This window comes from Rhea pennata, chromosome 3 (genome assembly GCF_028389875.1).
Source record: "Rhea pennata isolate bPtePen1 chromosome 3, bPtePen1.pri, whole genome shotgun sequence".
In the NCBI taxonomy this organism is placed as follows: Eukaryota; Metazoa; Chordata; class Aves; order Rheiformes; family Rheidae; genus Rhea; species Rhea pennata.
The window spans coordinates 57,474,043-57,498,898 of record NC_084665.1 but is presented as its reverse complement, the minus strand read 5'-3'; the positions used below and the strand labels follow the sequence as shown (position 1 = coordinate 57,498,898).

General features: G+C 41.1%; 1 protein-coding gene across 1 annotated transcript; it reads left to right on the top strand.

The window, feature by feature from the left end:
• The first annotated feature begins 1,318 nt into the window (after window positions 1-1,318).
• LRP11 (LDL receptor related protein 11) lies at window positions 1,319-23,994 on the top strand. The gene is made up of 7 exons (XM_062573725.1): window positions 1,319-1,934; window positions 7,782-7,939; window positions 11,775-11,916; window positions 14,055-14,180; window positions 14,931-15,143; window positions 22,015-22,116; window positions 22,393-23,994. Exons 1-7 carry the CDS (start codon window positions 1,346-1,348, stop codon window positions 22,545-22,547), a joined length of 1,485 nt encoding a protein of 494 aa, XP_062429709.1. The 5' UTR covers window positions 1,319-1,345; the 3' UTR covers window positions 22,548-23,994.
• Window positions 23,995-24,856: the final 862 nt, after the last annotated feature.

Sequence of the window (24,856 nt, the reverse complement as noted above, 5' to 3'; positions counted from 1 at the left end):
ATGAGGATTATATCATCTTGTTGTCTGTCTGCCACATCCTTCTTCCCCTGTAACCTTCGAGCACATTGACCAATTTCAACTAAATCTGATAGGAAACTGAAAGTCTCAAAAATCTAACCTCTAGAAATTCAGAGAACCCACACAGTACATAGCCAGAAAAAGCAGTCTTCAAAAGCTGCACTGCTGGCTGACCAATTTGCTGCAAAGAATGAACTACAGTCCTGTGATCTGGGGAGAAGGAAGAGAAACTGGAATAAAAACCTAAGCTGCAATGCAAATTGCCTGGGTAAGAAAAAACACATATACTACCCCTCTGTAGGCAGTGCAAAACCCATCACCATCTCTGCACATGTACTGGCATGTCTACCTTTCCTAATGCTAATAGATCTGAATATGCTACTTCATTGCTTCAGGGCTCCATCCGTCTGACAAAAAAAAGCACTGAGGCATCTGTTTTGGGGGCTGTCGATTTTCAGGGCAGCTAATTTGTGCCACACAATCAGCAAGGCCATCATTTGACGATAAAATTAAAGTAAAAATTACGAGTTTTAAAACTGATGTTTTTTAACTTCAAGCATTCCTCTCAAATCAGTTTAGCCTTCATGCCAAGAGCTACCATGAGCAATTCTTAACTCACGTGCTTGCCATTTCGTTGCTAAAACGGAAAATAACATCATTTTGCTTGATGCGGTTTTGCACACTGGATTTTTCTTTTTCACTTCCGAGCAGAAAGGCTACTTCTAGGAGAGAGACCTCCACCATTTATTTTTTGTTCCCCTCATAATCGCACAACTTCGGACACCACCTTCTCGTGACAGCGTTTCGGTGTCAACTCATTGCATGGGCTCCCTTCCAAAAAAAATGCGCCTGGACTACGAGCCTCGGTTACGAGGAGATTTTTAAAACCCGCTTTTAGGGAGAGAAAGAAAAGAAAAGCTCTTTAAAACCTGGAAAAGGCTCGGGGTGAAGGCAGAGGGCAGCGCGCTGCCCAGCGCCTCCCGCTCCGGGACGTGCCCGAGCGCCCCCCCGGACCCGGGCGGCCGGGGCGGGGCCTCCCGCGGGGAGGGGCGGGGCCGATGTGGGGGCGGGGCCTGCCGCCGGGATGGGCGGGGCCTGCCGCCGGGAGGGCGGGCCGGGGCCGCCCGCCGGAGCTGTTCGGGGCGGCGGTGCTGAGCCCCGGCGCGCCGCGGCGCCGCGCTGGGCACGGGCGGGGCCGGCGCCTCCCCGCGCCGCGCTCGCGGGTGCCGGCGGGGGGAGCCGGGGCCGCCGCCGCCTCCCGCCGCCGCCGCCGCCGCCGCTCCTGCCTGCGCGCCGCCGCCGCCTCCCGCCGCCGCCGCCTGGGGCCATGGCGGCGCTGGTGCTGGTGGTGCTGGCGGCGCTGGGCGGGCGGGCCGTGCTGCCGGGCGGGCAGTGCGCGGCGCCGCTGGCCGACCTGCGCTCGCAGATCTCGGGCGTGGAGTCGCTGCTGGAGGAGTTTCGCCGGCAGCTGCAGCAGGAGGAGCCGGGCCCCGCGGCGGCGGCGGCGGCGGGCGGCGGGGAGCAGTGCCGCGGCAGCAGCAGCTTCTCCGCCAGGCCCGACTCCATCATCCGCACCAAGGACTCCATCGCGGCCGGCGCCACCTTCCTGCGGGCCCCGGCCGCCGTGGCGGGCTGGCGGCAGTGCCTGGACGCCTGCTGCGCCGAGCCGCGCTGCACGCTGGCCGTGGTGCAGGGGCCCGGGCGGCCGCGGGAGGCGGCGGAGCTGAGCTGCTACCTCTTCAACTGCACGCACCGCGGCCGCGCCGTCTGCCGCTTCGCCCCGCACCGCGGCTACAGCACCTACAGCCGCCGGCCCGCCGCCCTCGGCCCGCCGCCGCCCGCCGCCGCCGCCGCCCGCGCGGGGCCGCCGCCGCCCGCGCGCGGCCTCGGCCTCGGCCCGCCCGCCGCGCCGCCGGGTAAGCGCCGCCGCGGGGCCCCGGGCGGGGGGCGGCGGCCCGGGGCGCGCCCGAGAGCGCCGCGCGGGCCGCGAGGCGGCGGGCAGCGGCCCCGCGGCGACGCTGAGGGAAATGGCGGCGGGAGGGAAGGGCGGCGCCATTTGCTGGCGGCGGCCGGGCCCGCGGGGCTGCGTGGGCGCGGGGCGCGCGTGGGCCCGTCGCCCCCGTGCTTCCCGTGGGGGCCCGGAGCCGACGGCGCGGCCGGGAGAAGTCGCCCGCGGGAGGTTTTGCGGGTTAGGCGGCCGCCTGCGTTAGTGGTGTGCGGAGCGCGGCCCGGGCCCGCCAGAGAGCTCACAAGCAGTGAGGGTTCTGCGGTGCTTAGGAGTCTGGAAAAGAAAAAGGAATGGCATTCTCATTCCTGGCCCTGCAGAAAGCCTGGTGCGGAATATGTGCCAGGCGGCTGTTGGGTGAGAGCCAGCAGACGGGAGAAACGCGGCCGCGAGCGTGGCGCTCCCCGGGGAGGACCGCCTAGACCGTCGGTGCGTAGATGCCCCAGTGGAGTTACCCGTCCTTAGCGCCTTGCAAACGTGAACTGCCGGGGCCGCTTACAGCGGAGTCCGGTGGGGTCGCTTGAGATGGATCTACACAGCAGCTGAACGAGCTAATAGCCGCCTTCTTAGGTCTGGCAGTTGTCTAAAGTTGTCACCTAAGCAGGTCTCCTGTGTCCTTAATTTAGATTTTTTCCTGCTTAAGAACTTAAGATTTTCACCAAAGAGGAGAAAGACATTTCACAGATAGTCTAGAGGTGCCATAGAGGGTCTACATAACCTCTAGAGTCTTGACCATGTCAGAAGAAGCGGTTTGGTCACCCTTGAAGCATATTTAAGCACAAAATAATTGAGAGCAAAGAGCTGTAGATGAAAACTTGTCTGTCTTCAAGAATTTAGACTCTTTGTATTTCCTTTGGATTTATCTGATCCAAAGAACTTAGAGTCACTCCTCCATCTACCACAAATACAATCTATTATTAGAAAACAGTTTATCTTAGCTCATTTCATCTCAATTTCATTACCTTTTGTTGACAGTACTTTTTATATGTCCTCTTCCTCATCATCTTCAGTGATTCATATATCTACCTGAGTAAGTTAGTCACTACACACAAGAAGAAAACTGAGTCGTAGTGTGAATGAAAACACTGGATCCAGACTGGGTCTGCTATTTCTTACCCCCTTGTAAGGGGAGACTTTGAACTGGATTCCCCATCCAGTTCCACCAGTTTTATGAGATTGTTCATTGAATTATACTGGAGAAAAGAGAAAATAAGAACTCAATTTTCAGAGGAGTTAGGTACCTAAATATTTTGCAAAGTGCACGGGTAGATAAGTAGAAAGCTACAGGGAGAAACTTGTGGAGGATGAACATGAGGCAAGCTTAAGACCGCAGAAAAAAACAAGTTTTTTACATTCACAACAGAGGGAGTATTAGATACAGTATTATTTATGTAGCAAATTTTGGGTGTGTGTTATAACCATGTATTAAATTGCAAGATAGAATGCTTAAGATTAGATTTTAAACCAAAGTAGTAGAGAATTAGACTTCTTAAAAAAATTTTTGAAAATATATGTAAATGTTCTTCTTCATTTTGTACTGTCTTTAGTTAGAATTAGCCCTACTGTAGAATGCAGTTAGGGCATGATATAAATAATATGATTGATCAAATGAAACTCCAGCTATGGGAAATTTTGAATTCCAAAGCTCTGTCTTTTTGGCAACTTCAGTGACTATCAGAACTGAGCTAGAAAGGCATTTTCTGATGTAATCTGCAAATTGCACTGTGTCCTGTTGGCTTTATTTAAAAATCTTCCCTCTGGGTAACTACAATATCAGAAACAGGGAATTATGGCTTCTTAATGCAATTACTTTGGAGCTGAAGCAGAGCCACAAGGGAGAAAAAAGTTTATTCAAACATCTGTCAGCCATGACATAAAACAGGAAAGAAATAATTAAGATTAAATTATATTGCCGTCTGATGTTATGTTATCACTGCATTTTTAAATTGCATTGAAAAGTTAATTGGGACAACAGTGCATAGCAGGAAGATGAAGATGAATCTCTTTGCTGTTATATCACACGGTGATTTAATTTACAAGAATGAACTTTGCATTTCAGGAGTTTCATACTGGGATCATGTCTTACCTATTCTTTTATTTTTTCATAGTATTGTGTTACTGGGTCTTTGGCTGTTTTCTTTTTGATAATCTCAAACCAACATTTATCATAAACACATAGTGTCCTTGTACATTCCAGTGTATCCCAGCCCTGATCTTTGATTCATTTTACTCCTGGTTTATGCTAGTTTAACTGTGGATTTACTTGAAGGTAAAACTTGAAGGTAAAATAGCAATACTATTACCAATTAGCAGCCTCAAGCCATCTGTGCTGTATTAACAATAAAACCCCACCATATACATATGCCGAAAGAATGGACACTGCTTTTTGCCTTTGTTAGGCAAATTTTTAAATTTTTTACGTAGAAAGAAAGAAGAAGGACTTGAATACTTCATCAGAAATGTATAGCTTTCCTTCAGTGGTACTACTGGTGAGCAATGGAGGATTCAGCATTAAGGTATACGGCTATCAAAGAAATTTGGGAATAGGTAGTAAAATAGTCTTTTATAACAAAGCCTTCATGCAGACCTCTAGCTTTATTATTGGCAGTCCAAGTCTACATAGACATTGGGTCAGTAGAACAAACTACCTGTCATGTTCTCCTCTTGCTTCCCCAGGAAAAAAGGATTATTTATAAACTGTAGCTCTTCTTCTAGAAAGCAACCAGTTGAAGCATTTCAGAGTATTACTCTATCATTTTACTATTACTTATCTACAGTCAATCTAAATAAAGTTTAGAAATAGAAGCTAAAATACACATTATGAGCTTGATTTCTCTATTTTCCTGTGTCTGAGCATCCTTTACACCTGTGAGCTGTGATTGTGAATTGCTACCAAGTATGCCTTTTCACTTTTTCCACTGACTTTTTAGAAGTACACATTATCCAGGTGTGGGGATATTTCACTTTATAAAGATCATATATTCTATTGCATATGACTTTGCAAAGAAAAAGTCTTTATCTGTATGGACTGTCTCTTCACCTGCCAAATATTTCTCTTGGACCATTTTTTCTTTGATAGAGCAAGAGTTTAGTTGATTTGTCATTGATTTACCTGCCTGAAAAAGTTCTGGCATTTTAAAAGGCATAGTCCCCTCAGACTTAAGGAGCAGAGCCTGGATTTTCCTCGTCTCACAAAAGTGTGCCCAAATAGAGCCGAGACTAGATATATGCTTAGTAAAATTTATGATTTTTTAACAGACATATCTGAGGCATCTACCATCCCTTTGAGCTTTGATTTTTGATCCCTGTCAGATTCAGCTGCAGTGTCCAGAAACCTAATCTCCCCCACAGTACTCAGGTGGGAGCCTCTTCTGTCTTTGTAGTCCATCTGGTAAGGACTGTAAAGCAGAGTGCTCAGCATCCACTTGGAGCTACTGCTTCATGATGGAACTGTGAACATCAGCAGCAATCACTAGGGATGTGTCTTAGTTTGTTGGGTTGTGCCCTGCGGTAGGAAGGATTTTGTCTGCCCAGCCCACTCACTAACCTGCAGTACAGAGCCATCAGGAATTTCTGTGAGCAGCAATGTTTGCAGCTTCCCCAAGCTGAAATGACCCGAAACAACTCCTGCCATTACAATTCAGGCTGCTGTAGCACTAAGTTAATCTGGGAAGACAAAAGATGGGTTTTTTTTTGCTTAAGGCCCAAGGGGAATGGGGTTTGCCTGTGCCTCAGAGATTCTACATGAGATTAATCGAGTCATAACAGACTGGTGACATGAAACCTCTTTCCAGGTTAGAAGTGTAAGAGTGGGATGTGCAGTTTCTGATCCAGGTCAGTCGAGTTCATTTTTCTCTTTTTGACAGAGGCTGGTGAAGTAAATAATAATGGAAAGACTGTACATAATTCATACATTCCAAATAAAGGTTGCCCTGGCACCATAATCCTGGTGTTCATCAACAGTGAACAGCTTTTTGCACCTAAATGGTGCTTTTTAAACATAGTTAATTTTGAGAACTCCATGTATACACATTAGGCAAAGCTTCCGGTGCCAACTGGATTAGTAAGAGCTGTTTAATACTGTTCTATTATTAGATTCTGTTTTCAGTTATTTATATGTTTCCTAATTTAAGGCATTTGCATTGAAATTTTCTGTCATTTATGTATGGCATCAGTTGGATTTCTCTGAAGTTTTCAGAAGAGTGCTCTAACTAATTCTGAGAAAAAAAGCATGTAAAAGGTTTGCTGTTTAGTCAGTGATAAAAGAAAATTATACCGTTGCTCCGTTGCTCTGTTAAGCTCCAGGACTTCAAGCAAGGATTTGAAATTTGACAGAAGTGTGTGCAAGGAGGAACCCTTCACTGGCTTTCATTTGTGCAGCTCTACCCAAACTAAGTGAAGTTACAGGCATGTGTTTAGTAGATGCGTTTTAGAGCTCAGCATGAAAATTCTCTGTATGTGTGTTCTTCACTGAATGCTGCTGCACACCCAAACAGATTGTGGCAGGTGCTTCCTCCAGAAAAAGGAAGATACGTCCTGCAGACGCTTAGGTGTGAAAGCTGTATTTGCAGTATGTCTCAGTACGGTTCGGGGAAGTGAGCTATGTGCCAGGAACACATAGAACACAGGGAATGAATGAAACTGGCAGTGGAGACTTGCTCTAGTGTGTCTGAGGCAGGGAACTACAAAATGCTATGATTTCATGGCTAAGTTATCAAATGCTGACTTGTAGAACTAAATTATATCCATCCCTCTTCCCCTGTACTTCCTGAATATTGCAGGGCAAATTAGTTAAACCACTTTTTAGTTAATGTTCACAGCTTTAATCAATAAAAACTGTACTTCAAATATTTCAAAATGGTAAAAACTAAATGTTCTGAAAATCAAACTTTGAATGTCTTAGGCATTTAAAATCGGTGGTCATTTCTGATTGCATTTATATCATTATGTTTTTATGCACTGCTTCACCACGTTGTCAGCTTATTTTAAATGAATCTTTCACTACTGTAATATATTGTTATGCACTGAGTGTTTTAAAAGCTGTACCATAAATGCCATCTGAATGTGCATGTAATTCATGTTTACATCAGTTTTCCTTAATTTAGCTTAAAAAAAAAAAACAATGCTAGCAGTCGTGTTTTGTGGTACTAAGCAAAAATCCATGTACATCACAGAGGTTTTCTACATAACATGTTTGTAAGCAAATAGAATTTTAAGGATATACCAATTTCCTCAAGACATAATTGAACAATTTTGAACAGTTAACTGTACTTACTAAAATTTAAGTAGATACAATTACTTCGCTTTAACAGTGTGTGTACTTATAAACATGATATTTTAAGCCTTCAGATAAACAGAAGCAATATGTTATAGATGCTGTTTCAATTAGAAACACAGATACAGTTTTTTTTTTAGTGAAAGTTTAGCTTTTGGAGAACTTATGTTGTGGATTTGGACTGCTGCAGTGAGAAGCATCTGAGAGCATATTCAGTTAAACGATCCAAAAGCAGTGAACAGTGTGTTTAAGTGAACAGTCCCTCACTGGGATTTGAGGAAGAGAAGACTGCTGCTCGTAAGTGCTGAGAAGTGTTTGTGCTGTCTTTCAGGTAGATGCAGAGTGGTGCAATGAATATCCTAACCAAGAAAATGATGAAAAGAAAATGTCTTATATAAATAATAACTCAGTTTCCTCTGATAAATAACTTAACTTCTCCCACTCTTCTTTTTTTTTTTTTTTTATTTTATTTTTTTTTTTAAGAATATGATGATCCTCCGCAGTGCAAGGCAGGACAAGATACTGTGCTGCAGTCACCTGTCGACTGGGTGCTTCTGGATGGCCGAGAAAGTTCAGATGACCATGGAATTGTGCAGTATGAGTGGACTTTGCTGCAAGGTGACTCAGCTATTGAAATGAAGGTACATATGGAACCTCACATGTAGCCAGTTATTGGCAGTTGGTTGTATTCATTATAGTTCAGTTTTAAATGCAGGAATAAAAACATTACATGTATTCAAACGGCTACCGAACACCAAATTTAGGATGAATATACAACTTGAGCCTTTATTTCATGTGGTTTATACAGTTCACCTGTGTTCAGGGTGGCATGAAACAGCCCATGTCAAATAAGTAGATGTCTATATTCTATTGTATTTCAGCTCTGCTCTCTTTAGGCATTTTTGTGCTCACTGTAACTGCTTTTTATTTTCTATGATCCAGGCCAGAGAAATCTCAGTAAGTCAGTTACTAAAAATAATACAGTATTTTCACCTTCATTTTTTTGTCAGTGCTTATGGAGAAACTGCAAAGAAATTTCTGATGTAGACCTCACAAGACATATTGAAGTAGTACTTTATTGTATCTGTACCATTTCCACAACAATTGAGTTTTAACCTTTTTCATCATTTTATCAAAATAACCATCAAGAGAGATTCTCCACCCTACTCTTCCTTTGTGGATGCTATAGGAGCAGCAGAAAGGGAAAGGAAAAATTTTTCAAACCCGCTGAGTCTTCTCACGGTCTGTTATAGCCTACAACATTGAAAGCACACTGGGGATTCCACCCAGAGCAGGAAGGACATGTCAAAGGGGAGAGGGAGTAGACTCTAGTCCTTACTGTTGCAGAGATGCTACCCCTAGATAGGAAGAGTTTACACAGCACAGCATCAGCAACAGGAAAAGAACAGTCCCAAACCCAGGAAGCCATATGTGCCTGTGCCACCACAAGCAGTACTTGACAGTTGCCACTCACATCCATTCAGCTCAGTTACATCAAAGACAAGTTGGATAAACTAACCATATCAGCAAAGTTACTCAAGATCTGGAAAACTGAAACAAACCAGAGCCTCACCTAACACAAAGGGCTGGCTAAATGCATTGAAACCTGAAATTGTCGTCCAAGAGATGAAAAAACCTACTGAGCAATTGGTTATTTTTTAATCTCCTGCAGGGCAATGTAAGTAATGTATGATTATTGAACATCACCATGGCACAGTTAGGAACCATTCTGCTGGATGAATCTTAAGAAGACAGATGGATTTCTCTTGGGAGCAGTTACTGAAATTTATGCCCAAGTGATTTTTTGTAACCATACTCCTTGAAGAAAACACAGCAGGGGTATTCAGAAGCATTAGTTAGGCCAGTGCTGCATACTTTTAAAAGTCTTATCTTCTACTGCAAGGTCTATATCTTTGGAAGGGTTACCATATTCAGCCAATTCTGAATTACTTCATGCTGTATCATGATTTGAGTCTGTCATGTCATGGTCTGTCAAAGACACAGTGTGATGATAAATGTTTATCATCATTTATTATATTATTAGCTTGAAAATTAAAAGGCCAGAAGGCATTCATGAGAAGTACAAACAGCATAATACATAGAAAAGACCTGAATCAAGCTTGAGTAGTTGCTAGATATCATTTGGATAAAAGGAAAATTTTATTATCTTGAGTTGTTAATCTGACTTTTTGCAGCACCACTGCATTTCTTTTGAAATTAATATGTGATGGAGTAATATACCTACAAATGGAATACACAAATTAAAAGTTAACTAAAAATTTTAAAGTTCATGTTTTTACTTTAACTTAAATTTGCTCCGTAAAATAGAGACTGGGCTCATGTTTATTTAAACCTGCAAAACTCACATTAATCTTGTTGATTTCTTTATATTTGATAACTGAAATAAATTCTGACACAGGTTTCAGCTTAAATAGCTGCTTTTCCATTGTCTTCAAATGAGCAGGAATTTCTCCCACTGAATTTATACCACAATAATTTAATTTTTAATGTTGAATTAATAACTGTGATTATTCATACAAATATTTGGTGATTTAGTTGGTATCCTGAAGTTACTGAATTTCTTGTAATCTATTCTTAGAAAAATATACATGAATCCATAGCAACCAGGGATAATGAGGCTGTGTGTTTAAAAAAGGTAAAAGGCAGCTGTTGCCTTGCACTTAAGTACGGAAGAATAAATAGAAGGCACAGGAGGGGAAAGGACGGCTTAAAGAGATCTTATGATATTGTAGAAGGAAGCCAGTAGAAATATTTTTTTTCTGTTGTGATTAATTAGCAGAGGGATAATGCGCTTGTTAGATTGCTCTCTATGTTCTCTAGCTGCAAAGTGCTGTGACAGTTGTGGAGGACTGGGGATTTTTTTATGATGATTACCTGGAAATTTACTGTCTAGTTTGAGCCAAAGTTTAGAACAGAGCCAAAGTTTAGAACAAAGCAGGTACAGTGAGGCATTGTTCAGGGCAGAATGGAGATAGAAAGGAAAGCACAGAGGTCCTCAAGAGGAATGGCGTGTTCTGAAGTTAGTGGAGTTTCTCTGGATTTTTGCTGAGAAGAAAGTGGGACTCTGTGGCTTACGAGTTTTAAAAATCATGTCTGCTCTCCCAGCAACCATGGTGAACAGCAGCAGGGTGCTTTTTAGAATATATTTACCTTTGTAATACAGTAAAGAATAAAAATGCAAAGTGTCATATTCTTCATCAGGAAGCAATGAACAGCACAAATAGCTAAATGAGTGCACTTGAATATATGGAAAAAGAAAGAAATTCAGTTAGGAAATTAACTTACGGGAAGAGTAAAGTAAATTTATCAGTACACCCTACTTCAAAACCCTAGGACTCTATTACCATGTTTATTGAAATTTTCTGTTCTTTTTAGGCATTAAAAGCAAATTTCAAAGAGTAAAACCAAAGCTCTTTATTCAATTTTGTTTTTAATATTAAAGGTTTTCAGAGAGGATTTCAGTGTACTTTTCAGTAACTCATCGCTATAAAAGTAACCCTGTGCTCTTCACTTGTAAAAATGCCCTAGATGTCCAATTAACCTGTGCGTGGCTTCTTTTGTAATTGTTAAAGTAGGTGTTACTGAATTCACATATAGTTGAAGTTATTTGAGAGTGGAAACTGTCATGAGAGTGAAAAAAAAGCATTTTATACGAATGTTATACTCATTTTATACAAACTTGTTCTAAATTATTATTTTACTAGTAATGCCATTTTGGTACTGATTTTAAATTATCATAAAAGAAGTTACTTTCCTAATTCTTTTCTGACACAATCCAATTTAAGCTGTTTCTATACATATATGTACATATATATACATATATATACATAAATATATGACTTTCTAAAATCTAATGGTTAGGGTAGTCACTGTAGTCACCGTTTCCAGTACAGAGCAAAGCATGAAAATGAAGGACAGGGGCGTAGAAAAGTTCAGTTCAGACAATTTGTAAAAGTTGCGAGTCATATATAAATGTCACACTGGAAAGAAGTAGGCAGTCTTATTAGTAAAGCCATGCTATCAGTCACCTTATCAAAAGTCAATATATTGTAAAAGGCACTTGTGTCATTAGATATGTATTAGTCTACAGATTAACTGGACAGAGAGTACAAGGCAAAATATTCTAAAATATTACTGCCTGCTCTCTGAAATTATATTTCTCTTTACTGAAAAGTTGACTTAAATTTATAGATTCAATTTATTTTCCAGTGTTAGGGTCCACAGGTCCACGTAATTAAGTGTACCATTAAAAACAGTACACAAATGTTAAGCATGTTTGTTTTTCCATATTGAAAGCAAAAAAAGATCAAAATGTGACAGGCTGATACACATGCTTGAGTGGTTTGGCTAGACTTAAGAGCAGTATTCTTTCTGTATGAAAAGCACTGAACACAAAATTGATGGACAGATCCTTTATACTAATATGATCTTTTTTCACTGGGTTTCTTTTATCAGGTACCACAACCAGGAACACTGAAGCTGTCTCACTTTAAGGAAGGTGTATATATTTTCCAGCTAACTGTGATGGACACTGCTGGACAGCGGAGCTCTGATAATGTCTCTGTGACCGTTCTTCCCATGGTTCATTCTGCAGTAGGTGAGAAAATGACTGAAATCATTGGCTGTGTGATGTGGTGGAGGCAGAAGTCTTATTCTCCATTCCTCTATTATTATCTCTCTCTTGTTCTTTGTGTATTGACATCTCTTTCAGTTTTGAATTGCTGTTTCAAATTCAGGAAGCAATTGTCACATTTTTGTTAGAGCAATAATGCTTCCAAGCTTCTAAATATTCACCGCCGTATTGCTAATAAGCATGCCGGGTTGGAAAAATGAAATACTGCCATATGTGTCAGGCACATTGTTACAGTCCATTGTATGGTCACACAGGGTGCTTAGAACGTGGCAGGGCTCGTACTGCAGGGAAGACCTGTTAAAAGCAATTCATAATGTGTGAGACTAACAAATTAATAGTAATATTGGCCTGCACCTGTAGGCTAAAAGGTGGGGTGGTTTCTTGTTTTCATGCATTTAAGCTTTTTATTAAATGTTTGTTAAGCAGTTGTTGAAGTTTTAGGTTACTGTGAAAACTGAAACTGATCATCATTTTTTAAACTCTGAGCTTTAGAGACATATAGAAAGAAAGCTGAAAGCATAAAAGATAGAAAGGAAGTCACATTGCAGTGGCTGTCATTTTTGTGTTCTTTCTTAACTAAAAAATAGCATGTATATAGATATAAGTGGTATATTCTTATTACCATGTAATTAGCAAGTTGCTAATATAGATCTGCTGTTCTAGCACAAAGTAAAGGTTAAACTAGCATGGTGTATCTGGATATGTTGCTATATTCAGCTGAACCAGTGAAAGCTTTGCTCTGCTCCAGTGTATTATCTCTACATTAGAGGGCAGTCCCAGTGGCAATAAATTAGTATTACGAAAAAAGTTATGAGTTTGTTTAATAATGTCTGTGTTCCAGTAATGAATGATAGAATTGTATTCATTAACATTTAATTCAGCTAAAGCACGCTAAGAGTTTTGCTGATTTATTTATTTGTTGCTGTGCGATCTGTGTCATCTTTTGGGTAGAACAAATAGAGAATTTGCTGCTTTTATTCTTTTTCTAATTCCCCAAGTATGTTTGCAGTTTAAGTGCTCCTGCTGTAGTTAAACCAGTGCACAATGCCTTGGTGCACACAGGACCTGTGCCATTATTAGTGCTGAAGTTAATGAGATGCATTTTCAAAGTATAAGTTTTTTTGGTTTTGAACAGGCAATACATGTTCATGCCATACTTTCGTTAGCATTGCTCAGCTTTTGAAATTATGCTGCATAGCAGTACAACAGCTGAAGGTCATGATTTGCTTATGTAAATCTATTTGCCATTACCAGCTTAACCAAACACTGAACTTGATAGTGCTTTACAAAGCAATGAAATACACTGCTGTTGGAAAGACAATAGTACATATGTAAGCAGTAATTATAAGATCAAAATGGGTTTCAGGAGAGCTTTGAGTATGTATCTGCAATTGTGAAATGTCCATGGACATTCTGTATTTCTAGAGGAATCTAAATACTAAAGCAGGCAGCAATCCAGTTCTTTCTAGTGAGGATCGCTTGTAAGATCTTATGCTCATTCCTGTTCTGACATATGCTGTATTTCAGTCAATGTATTGCTCATATGAATAAATGATGGGCATTCTTTCTTTAGTCTTTCCAGCAGGTTACAGAAAACATGCTGTAAAAGAGCCCATAGCTATAATACAGCTCATATATGTGCCTATAAAATAACATATTGTCAGAAATACAGAAAGGATATGTAGTATGAATTACCTGTTTGAGAAATGCAATTAAAACCAGAGAGATCTCATCTATTTGTTTTTTGGGCTGTCCTGGAATTTTTAAGCCTGGAAAGAATACCTTTCAGCTTACGCCACTGCAGCTTAAGGTGCTGCAGAGAGGTGCTGCACACTGCAAGGTGCTATAGCCTCTAGGTTGAGAGCTCCTGTAGAGAAAATGATTTGCAGAACAGTGATGAGGGTGTAAGGAACAGCTCTTATTCATAGCTTCTATGTCCATACAGCATTATAGAGCTGAGTCAGGCCTTTCTTCAACTTGCTACTTTATGTGTGATCTTTCTTGACAGTCTGATTTTACTTTTGCTTGATACTAGAGATTTTAGTTACTGACTGAGTATTTTGGAGTTCTCATTCGGTAATATGAGAATTGTTTTTCAACAGCTTGTGTTGGGGTTTGCTCTCGCTACCAGTTTATCTGTGATGATGGCTGCTGCATTGACATCACATTTGCTTGTGATGGAGTGAAACAGTGCCCTGATGGATCTGATGAAACTTTCTGCCAGAACCGTAAGTGCACTGTGCAACAACATTGATCATGAAGGTAATCGTAGACTGTACGATCAAAGGGAAATGATGCTTTCTATGTTCTCTCTTTCCATGAACAATCACCTTGCTCTCAGTCTAGAGGCTTTCTTTGGAAATAGTATGTAGGCACGTTTGATGTCAGCATACAGCAGGTGCTCAGAAATTAAATCCATTTTTTTAAAGCATATTAAAACTGCCGAAGTCCCCAAAAGATAGATTTTGAGTTAAAGTTATCAACATTTAAAAGATCGGTTCCTTATTTGCATAATGATTCTAGATACCTTATCTTCATCTGCAAGTGTGTCTCATAGGTATGCTTGAAAACAGTCACGCACCTTACAAAAATCTGAAATGCTTGGAAATGTGAGCAAGCAGGGGAACAAGCTGATTCACTATTCTTCTGTTAGCCTTTGTTATTCGCCCTCAGTATGTACCCATTCTCAACAAAGTCAACAAGAATCAACAGGGGGGAACGGGATGGATTGGTATGATGGCTCACACTCTTTCATTAGTATTTCAGCTGCTGGATTTCACATTAGAGTTCATACGTGTATTCTTACCTAATGGCTGACCTGGGGCAATTGGTAACTTGCTATGCAACTGAAACTCACGTTTCATCATATGTCTGAACCTGATGAGCTTGTTTAGTCTACCTCAGGGCCCATATGTTGCACACTCCCCATTTCATTTAATTCCTTACAAAAATGATTGTTTTTGTTTCTGTTAACTCAGTCAGCCCAGGCCGGAAGACAGTGACTCATGCAGCAATTGGCACTACCCAGCAAAGGACTGTAGGACTGACTGAAAATGCATATGAAAACTTTTCTACAGACAACACCATGAAAACTACTGTAAGAAATCAACCGCTTCTTTCACTGGATGCAGACACGTCTAATCAATCGCTTTCTCAGGGACCAAAGAAACAAATTAGTGGATTTGTGCCAGGTAAGAATTGAAAAGAGTTGTTTTCAATGAACTGTCTTCTATTAAGGAAGAAAGTGTCTTTTACCTTAAGTTTAATTAAGCTGTCTTTTGGTGCTTTGCTAACAGTAAAATTTTGCAAATGTAAAAAAGAAACCACAAAAAACACAAAAAGAGCATGTAATAGGTAAATAACAACTAGATACTGCTTTATAATTGTCTAGTCTCGTTTTTACCAGGTGGCAAAAAGAAAGTTAAAACATGGAAAAGCTAAGAATAGAGTACAGCATAAGGAACAAGATATGCAATGATCTAAATACAAATTCTGCCACAGGTTCAGCTATATAAGCTGATGTATAAGGCTCTTTAAAGATGTAGGGGGATACCTTCAGTAGAGCATACCAAAGTAAAGCTTGGGTGAAAGTAATTGCATAATTGTATCGCTTCTTGTTCTAATTGGTGAAAGGTTTCTATGTTTTTTGTTTTTTCTCTGAACAAATATCTTAATTTTTATGGGCACTTCTTTCTGAATTGCATTTCCCAGGCCAGAAAAAATTTTCTTCAGTTTAGAGAAGGCTCATTCTTTAGTTACAAATCTCCCAAATCCCTAGAAGTGGGGCCTGTAGTGATCACAAGCCTGTTGTGAGTCAGTGTGCAGTAATTTTACAGGCAGCAATTACCAAACATTGCCTGAAAAGTCCAGAAGCTGGAATGAAGCTGGCACATCTCAAGGCAGTCAAAACAGGTGGTTCCCATGCTGGTGATTTTAAATGAACTGAAATGACACATGAATGAAATTAAAGCAGTGTGTACAGAACCTTTTTTAAATGAATGCAAGACCTCCCACTTTCATTTCTTCAGGATTTAGACTGATTCTTACAGCCGGAGATGCAGCTAATTACAAGCACAGTTTTATTTTCTTGTTGCAACAGAGCAGTGCTTATTGCCCTCTGATGCTGGCCATTGTAAGAGGCACTTCCTCTGTGTACTTCAGTGGTTCATCAGGCACTACCTTACATTTCACGTATGGTAGCTGCAAGGGGAATGGAAACAATGTTCTCCAAGAATTTGACTGCTTCAGTGAATGTCTAGAAATTTGTGGTAAAATTACCTTTCACGTGTTTCCTCTTTTCTGGCATTGCAAGTGAACTCAATGTTCCCTATTGAGATGACTTAAAATTCTTAAGTCTACCTAGAATCCTTTCGGCTTTCATAGTACTGAGCAACGCTTGCTATGGCACTACCCAAACTAATGATTAAATCTATCCAAGAGCATGGTTAACACCATGGAAATTCAGCTGGTAAGTAGTTTTTTTAAAAAAAAAAAATTTGTTGGGTTGGTGATTCTGAAAGTAAAACCAAAATTAAGGTCACCAGCATAAAAATTTGGCAACCTATAATCTAAGACTATGATTGAAAGTGAATGCAAAAGAGTGGCACTTTGCATAGTCACTTTCAGTGTTTACCCTTTGCAGTGAGTTACTTGGACAATTTTCTCTGTCAAGGTAGCCTTTTGCACAGCAGCAGACAATAAAAGAAAAAAAGTAAAATTATTATAAAACAAAAAAATTATGATGGGGCCTCAGTGATTAGTGTAATATCAGAAGCCATTGTAAACTTTTTAATTTTGAACAGGCAAGACTTCCAGCTGACCATGTCTCACTTTGATTCTTCTTTTCAGTGTTGCTCTATTGACAAAGCTTAGTCATAATTTAATCTCAGTTAAATTATACTTAAGGATTTCCTTGTAGAGTAGTAGCTCACTAACTCAGTGGCCCACTACTTTTAACCAAAAAATGGCAAGTGGCAAACATCTCAGTGCATTTTTAAATAGTTTATGGATCAGTTCCAAAGGGGTTGCAGGCAGTGGGACCTGAATGTTCAGTATCCAAGTCCAATGGGTGACTGCCAAAATCTTTTCTGAGTTGCTATCTTCTCATGGAGGCACTTAAACTCCATCAGGGTTGCATGCATTAATGATTCCCAAGAAAGCATCTGGTCCTGGCCCACTGGCAAGCATTGCAATCTCTACAGAGTAGAGCAGACAGACATCCAACTCATTCCTAAAAATCCACCCAGATTCATTAAATTAGGCTTCCCTCAGTCACAGTCCTGTCAAGGAGATTACAAACCAAAGCTATTAACAAGGCTCCACAAAAATGCAGACAGTTGCTGTGTGCATGTGTGCATGTTTTATGCTAGAACACTGGCCCAGAGGGAAAGCTGGATTCTTCACCATAGAAGTGCTTCAGACTTGCAGGAAGTGTCTAGGCTGCTCTCAGGGATTCACCACCTCCCTGCTCAGGCAATCCCCTTGGTTTAGAGTAATGAAAGGCAGAGAAAATAGAGGACAAAACTCGGTGACGTAGCAGTGAGAATACTTCCTTGGACATCCTGTCTGCTAGTCCCTCCTTCAAGCATATGTATGTGGTTTTTTCCTGTGATTACTGAAAGTAAATACAGTTACTGTGCTCATATGCACAGTCTTTGTGTAGCCTCACTTTGTTGCCTTACTTGACCTATTGCTTAAAAGAGAATAACTTCGTTAGGAGGGACAGAAAGACTGGGGCAGCTCTAAGTAGTCCGTCTAGAAAGTAATCAGAAAGGGCAATAATTGCTAGAAGAATTGAGGTGTGCAGACACCTCAAAAGTTCAGCAAATTCACTGGCAGAAACGCTGTTCTAGAATATACCCTCTTGCTGAGACAGTGTGTCGCATCCTCTGCTAGTGGCGAGGCAATACCTGTGCACCTCATAGTCACAATACAATAACATTGCTTTTTAGCTTAAAGCCGACTTTGCAAGCATGGAAATAAAAGCAAGGATGGGAAACATGACAGTCTTAGTAGATACTGTGACTTCAAGGCAGAACAAGTGAAGATGTTAATTTAAGAGTAATTTACTACTGGAGACAGCATGTGGCACATTCTAGGTGGTGATCAGACATGATGCTTGATCCAGGAGTTTTCAGCTGACTTTTCAAGAATAGAAGCTTTCACCAAGAGGTTTCACGAGAGAATTGCTTTGCTTTTTCTCACATTTGCCTGTACTACAGTGGTGGTTACAATACCACTAAAGACAGTACCCTTCTGCTACTTAACTTCTCATAGTAACCTTCATCTCTGAGAATGAAGATACTCAGTAAAGGGATCTTTCTGCCAGGGACCACCATATTTATCTTTTCTCATTTTTAAAAGGACCGTGAACTGTAATGTTTTAAGCTGTTGGAGAATTGGTTGTTCTTCCCGACAGGAATGCAAGTTCTCTGCATATGAGGAACACCTTCTCTCCCAATTTCCCATAACCTGCGTTCTCTGCTATAGTAGCCCCCCTGTTTTGGCTCTGATTTGGCACAAGCTTTTTGAGGATTTACATTTAAGCATGAAATGGAGTAATACACAAATCCAAGATAAGTAGCAATGTTTGCAACCTCTCCCTCACCTAAAACAGGATCTATTAACAATAAATAATAATAAAAAAAAAAAAAGTCATTCAATGTTGACAGTGAGTGAGTCTGTTCTCCATTTGCAGTGGGGTTCCTCTATGGCACTGCGACTGTAGAGGAAGGCCACATCCAACTTAGAGATTACCATGGCACACAGTGCATTGAGCCTTCTGTAACAGTCTCATGATTTATTTTAGTCCAAGTTAGAAGGCCAAATCTTTCTGTAGTAGGTGGGAGTAGATGCAGGAAAAGGAAATTGATGTCAATAAAGGACTCCTTTCCCTTCACAGGCACATCTCCAGAGTGAGGTAACCCAGACTGCATCTCCTCCAAAAGGCCAGCACAGCATTTCTGCATGGCTGCCTCCAAAGTGTCCCAGATTTCCTTCCAGGGAGGCTCTCAAACCCAGCTGTACATTCTGGCATTGCTGCACTTGTAAACGAATATATCAAAAATACTGTTGCAGCAAAGCACACTGGAGTAATGGACTGGTTTCTAAGAAGCAATAGTTATTCTAGCAACCATGGTCATGTAGACAGGTTGAATCCATAAGCAGCCTGAAGATTTTTCACTCCCCTGCACAGCAAATGCAAGTGTATAAATCACCATAACAGCTTTGCATTCCCCTGGCATAGGATCTCTGCCTCTCTCCAGGCTGCCTACACCAGCTGTTCTGCAGTACTGTTCAGGGATGGAATTACATTTGACTGAGTGCCCAGGCCTTAGTCATGTTTTTGCTGCAGAGGCATCAATAGCAGTATCCATAACTTAGGTCTGCATAGCCCTTTCTGGTTACCCTAAATTACACTGCAATCTCCTAGACACAGACTAGAAAATGAAGAGAAAGTAAAAACAAAACAAAACCCACAAAAGATGCTTTAGCTTAATAGTGTTAACAATACTACTAGGCAGGCAAGAAGACCAAATGTATAAAAGTTGTAACACTTCAGGGCAAAATCCTCCTTTCTCAAACTCTCTAGAATTATTTGACAAAATCTCACATGTTAGTTTAGGACTCTGACTCAAAGTAGCACCAGGAGGATGAATTTCAAGTCCCTTGGAAGCTCTGTGCAAATTTCAAGGCGACTGGATTTGTTTCAGAGGAAAACCCTCTTACTGTTCATGTGTTGTGAAAGAGATGTAGACATTCACCATGTCAGGATCCAAAACCTCTTTGGGATATTTTTTTTTCCAGTTGATAACAGACAAGATAGACTCTCTACTCTGTAGGAATAGCTGCAAATCCTAACAAAACCCTACAAACTTTCTTGAAAGGATTCTGTTATTCTACCATCCTTCTAAATTTTTTCTCCATTAGACTTCCCTATACATTCAGATATATTTGCTAAATGTCTTTACAAGCAGTTGACTTAAATACTCCCTTTATTCAGTTGGCAGAAAAATTCATAAACCAGGCATTCAGACCTAGTTTTGTCAAGCAGGCTGGAATGCTCTAAGATGAGCTGGTGTCTTCTGGGTATTTCCAGAATTAAGGAAAATACTTATTTAATTTTATTTAGAGAAAACAGAAACAAAAAGCAGCTGCTGGCTTAGGTCTCTGTTACATTCAAATTATTATGTGCAGCTCTGATACTATAAAAGTACCTTAAAGCCAGTGTAATTTACCCTTAACATTTCCTTAAGGCCCTTTTACATGCTAGAACAACTTAGAGCACTGCTAGTGTAAATGGTGAGGACTGTAACTTGTTTCTAAGGCATTTCATGGCATGTAAAGTTAGTGTTTATACACTTTTAACCATAATGACAGGCCAATAAACCCAGAGCCTGGGAGGCTGTTTTGTAACTTAGAGAGGGGACATTAATACTAACATCACACCAATACCAATGAAACAATTTAAGCATCAATTAAAAGGCACGAGTATTTGCTGCTTCCACTGGCTCACCAGCTTTCTGCAGTGCTTCAGAGCTATTCTTGGTGGGTAGGAGGTGGATGTGGTGTATGTTCCAAGCTAATTGACTTAAACACTTCCTTTTAACATCCACCATTACGTGAAATTCTGATTACAATGTTTCACATTCATATTTTACTGATATAATAGCATAACATATTTCCATGGGCATTATTACAGTTCTGAGGACACTTCATAGCCAAAGTGCCTTACAATATTTACGTTATCACTAAAAAAAATAGTCATTATTCTTAAAACAGGCATATTTCTGATTTTTGTGAGGTTGTTGCTGGATTAAGCTGTCATTATTGTATGAAGTAGTTCCAAAGCTGTTGGCATAGAACTTTAGTGCAAAGGTATGACAGAAACACAGAATGTTTGAGGTTGGAAGGGACCTCTGGAAATCATCTAGTCCAACCCCCCTGCTCAAAAAGGGTCACCTAGAGCATGTTCGACAGGACTACGTTCAGGCAGATATAGTATCTCCAGATATCTCTGGAGATACTTGAATATCTCCAGAGTAGGAGACTCCACAACCTCTCTGGGCAACCTGTTCCAGGGCTCTGCCACCCTCACAGTGAAGAATCTTTTCCTCCTAATCGGGTGGAGCTTCCTGTGTTATGGTTTGTGCCCGTTGTCTCTTGCCCTGTTGCTGGGCACCACTGAAAAGAGTCTGGCCCCATTCTCTTGACACCCTCCCTTCAGATATTTCTATGCATTGGTAAGATCTCCTCTCAGCGTTCTCTTCTCCAGGCTAAACAGGCCCAGCTCTCGCAACCTTTCCTCGTAGGAGAGATGCTCCAGTCCCCTAATCATCTCCACAGGCCTACACTGGGCTCTCTCTGGTAGCTCCATGTCTCTCTTATAGGGTAGGAGGAGCAAGTCCCAGCTAAGTTACTTTTTGCTCTTGTGAAGCAAAACTACTGTTGTCTGTGCACCCAAAATGAACACTTCCTAGCAGAAAAGAAGTGTATGTGTTATCTCTTCTTACGTAGATAAAAAACAGGTGGGAAGCCATTTCAAAGATGGTGAACTAGCCTCTTCAGCTCTGTGTAGAACAGAAGGTATAAAAGAATATTGTTTGTACTTCGGTACAAACAGCATTTCAGTCATGTATGTGTTGGGTAAAGGGCAAAATTAAGGCAATTTGGGCAGCCAAGCTATGCGTTTCCTGCTTTACAAACAAAGAGTGGAGCTCAACATAATTTGAAGTAGCCTACATTTCAGCTATATATAACTGCTTTAGTAATGTTTTAACTCATATTGGTCTAGATTCCAGTATGGAAGTTTTTATATAGAATTTATATCTATCTTTTAATCAGTGGAAGTTGACTCCAGTTGGGTTTCATTGAAATATACTTCGGCTTGTGATGCAAAAATGAATTTACATTTTAGCTAAAATTTCATGTTACTTCAAAAATTCAAATCATACAATAGGTGTCAGCAGTTCTTAGACTATTTTCACATTATTTAAATTCATGATTAAGATTTACTGAATGACTAAACTCCTGTATTCATTTATCTTGCTTGGCTTTATGCAGATAACAGTTCCTCAGGGAAAAGAACAGATGATAAACATGGAAATGGCATAACTGTGCCAAAGAGAGATCAGCTTGGAGGTAGTCGTCCAGTCCCAGAAACAGGTAAGACTGACCATGTGAATTTCTTTTTTATTGTGTTAGGGTTTTTCAGTAAGGCATTATAGACCTAGATATTATAGTCAAGAATGAAACAATGTACTTCTGTATTCTGAACCATTCTTTACACATATGATCATACAGTATATTTTCCCAGTGTCAGTTGCTCCAAATATTAGCACATAGCTGATAGACTATCCATATTTTTTAAAAGAATTTTCAGATTTCCTCTACTGAATTCTCACTGTATTAAAAGTGTAATCTTTCTTAACCTCTTTGTAGGTGCTGTATTACCCTTGGCCTTAGGCTTGGCCATCACTGCTTTACTGCTGCTTATGGTTGCTTGCAGACTGCGTTTAGTGAGACAGAAGCTTAAAAAAGCTCGACCCATTACATCTGAAGAGTCTGATTACCTCATCAATGGGATGTATCTCTGAAAATTGGATTTAGTTTGCTTATTTTCTTCCTTTTCTTCTGTATCCATAAACCTCTGCCTCCAAAAAAAGGACCAAAATCTTTAGTTAAGTTTCAAATTTAGAAGAAGCCTACAAGATAAGAAACATGTTCTTCCCCTTTGGTGATACACGCATGGTCAGAAAATAAGTGCTGTTCAGGCTCCAGTTGACTGTGTAGCAGACACTGCAAGGTGGAGAAACCTCCTTAGACGGGGAGCACCTGAGCAAACCCCACGGAGGCTGGGGCCCTGGCAACTACAGCACATGCCCAAGGGCTTGAAGGGTGAAGCAGCCAGGCCCATCAGCACCAAGTTGCACTGGCAGAGCTGCAGAGGGAAGCCCATCGGCCCCCTGCCTTGCTCCTCTCCGTGCTGCCTCCCCTGTGCTCTGCTCTGTGCACAACAACACTCTAGAGCAATGTGTTCCTTTACTGTCCAGCAAAGACTGATTTGTGTCAGTTCCACGTGATACACTGGGAATATTTTCATTAAAGGGTTTTGTTTTGCTTTTTTAATTAAAAGCAATCATTACTTAAGCACCAGCTTTTGTAACAGAATTTGAAATGTAAGAAATAAAACAAACCTCCTTTTTTCATTCAAATTTTAAACATCTGTGCAGCTAACAGTCACACATACTAAATGCCAAAATGAAAAACACAAGTACTCAGAAGATGGGTTTGCACTTACCCAGTGCTGAGGACTTACCCAGTGTTGACAACAGTTATGTCTGATTCTAGAGCTATGTCTGTCCCAGAGCTCATGGCTTGTTCAGCTTTTTCCATCCATAGCTCAACACACTCCACATTGTGGAGGAGCAGCAGGCAGTGCCTTTTGTCTGAGGGACTGGCCAAACCTTGGTAGCAGAGACAGGCTTTGGTCTGTTGGAGATAAAAAGAATGAAGTTAGCACTAGCCAAATTGATGCAGTCAGCGCGACCTGACCTGCCACCACGGGTTGGGTACTCAGGATTACACGCTCCGTGCAGTGCAGTTAAAGCCCTGTCCTGCTTTCCCCAGGAGTTTAGGATTCATACTGGTTTACCCTTAGTTCCCTCCAAAGCCTGGATGCTTCAGCAACTTGCCCCCCCCCCCCCCAGTAAAATTTTCATAGAATTGTAGCAAGTAATTGATATACGTGAGTGAACTTCAGACGTGTTAACAGTTAAAATATGTACAGTACATGTTATATATACATATATATATATGTACACACCGTGCTGTCTATCTTGTTTGACTGTCCAAGGATGTCACATTCATCAAAGGTCCCAGTTAAAAAAAAAAAAAAAAAAGAGCGGATGAGGCATGCATCTTTTTGTATGTCGTCTTTTGTACTTCGGTAACTTCAAGTTAACTAGACTATTGCCATGGTATACAAATAGTTCTTCAAACAAACTTGCTCGGTCTTGATTACTTTATGTAAAATAGCTCTAATAAACCTATTTTATTCTTATATTTCTTGCACTGCATTTATTTTCAGCTGGCAGGTAAATTTGCCTGTTACATTCATCTCAACAGGTAGGAAAAAAAATAGCATGAGATCAGACAGAAGTATATTTCTCTTCTCTGTGAAACAGCCTTAAAAGAAGCTGGAATTTGTATGGCAGGGGGTGTTATTGAGTCATTTTATTGTATTGTGAGAATAGGGCCAGGAGCTCCCATCTCCATCCATGATCTGTCTCTCAAGAGCAATACTTTGAGCTGAGCATGACAGCAGAAGAGGGGCTAACTCTGTCAGTCTGTCAGGGAACGTGGCTGTCACTGCTGCTTGCCCAAGGCAGTGGGCCAGAGCCCTCCTGCCACATTAGGCCAAGTCTAGTTCATACTTCAGCAAACGCTGGGCCCAGGAGACTTTCTGCTCGTACTGGCCATTTATAACTTAAGAGCACAGCCTTTTTTCCATCACAGCCTACAGCAGACGTGGCAAAGAGTGCAAGACCCAAGAGACTACCTTATAAACACAGCTGTCTAGGTGGGAGTACTGGCCATCTGGTTGGTGCATTTTTTCCTATTATTGAAAAATTGTTGTCTTGCCTTGTTTGGGTTTTTAATTAAACATCTAATCCTTCTTTGCCACCCTCACCTAGCAGGAAAAAAATGTAGTTTTTTTTCTCACTGTGTCCGTGCTGCTCCATTACCAAAATCTCCAACTCCGCAGGGTAACCAGCAGGAAAACAAAAGGTTTATTTTTGTTTCTCCAGGAAGGACAACAGCCAGCTCACACACTGCATGCAAGGCAGAGAGACAGAGCACAAGCCAGCAAGTACAGCTGTAGTGAGAGAAGCCACTCAGCTTT

Excerpts from the sequence above, each read along its gene's own strand:
- LRP11 (XM_062573725.1), top strand. The coding sequence starts at position 1,346 with ATGGCGGCGCTGGTGCTGGTGGTGCTGGCGGCGCTGGGCGGGCGGGCC. Across the intron at positions 15,144-22,014 it reads AATTAGTGGATTTGTGCCAG|ATAACAGTTCCTCAGGGAAA; the intron begins GTAAGAATTGAA and ends GGCTTTATGCAG. Across the intron at positions 22,117-22,392 it reads TCGTCCAGTCCCAGAAACAG|GTGCTGTATTACCCTTGGCC; the intron begins GTAAGACTGACC and ends ACCTCTTTGTAG.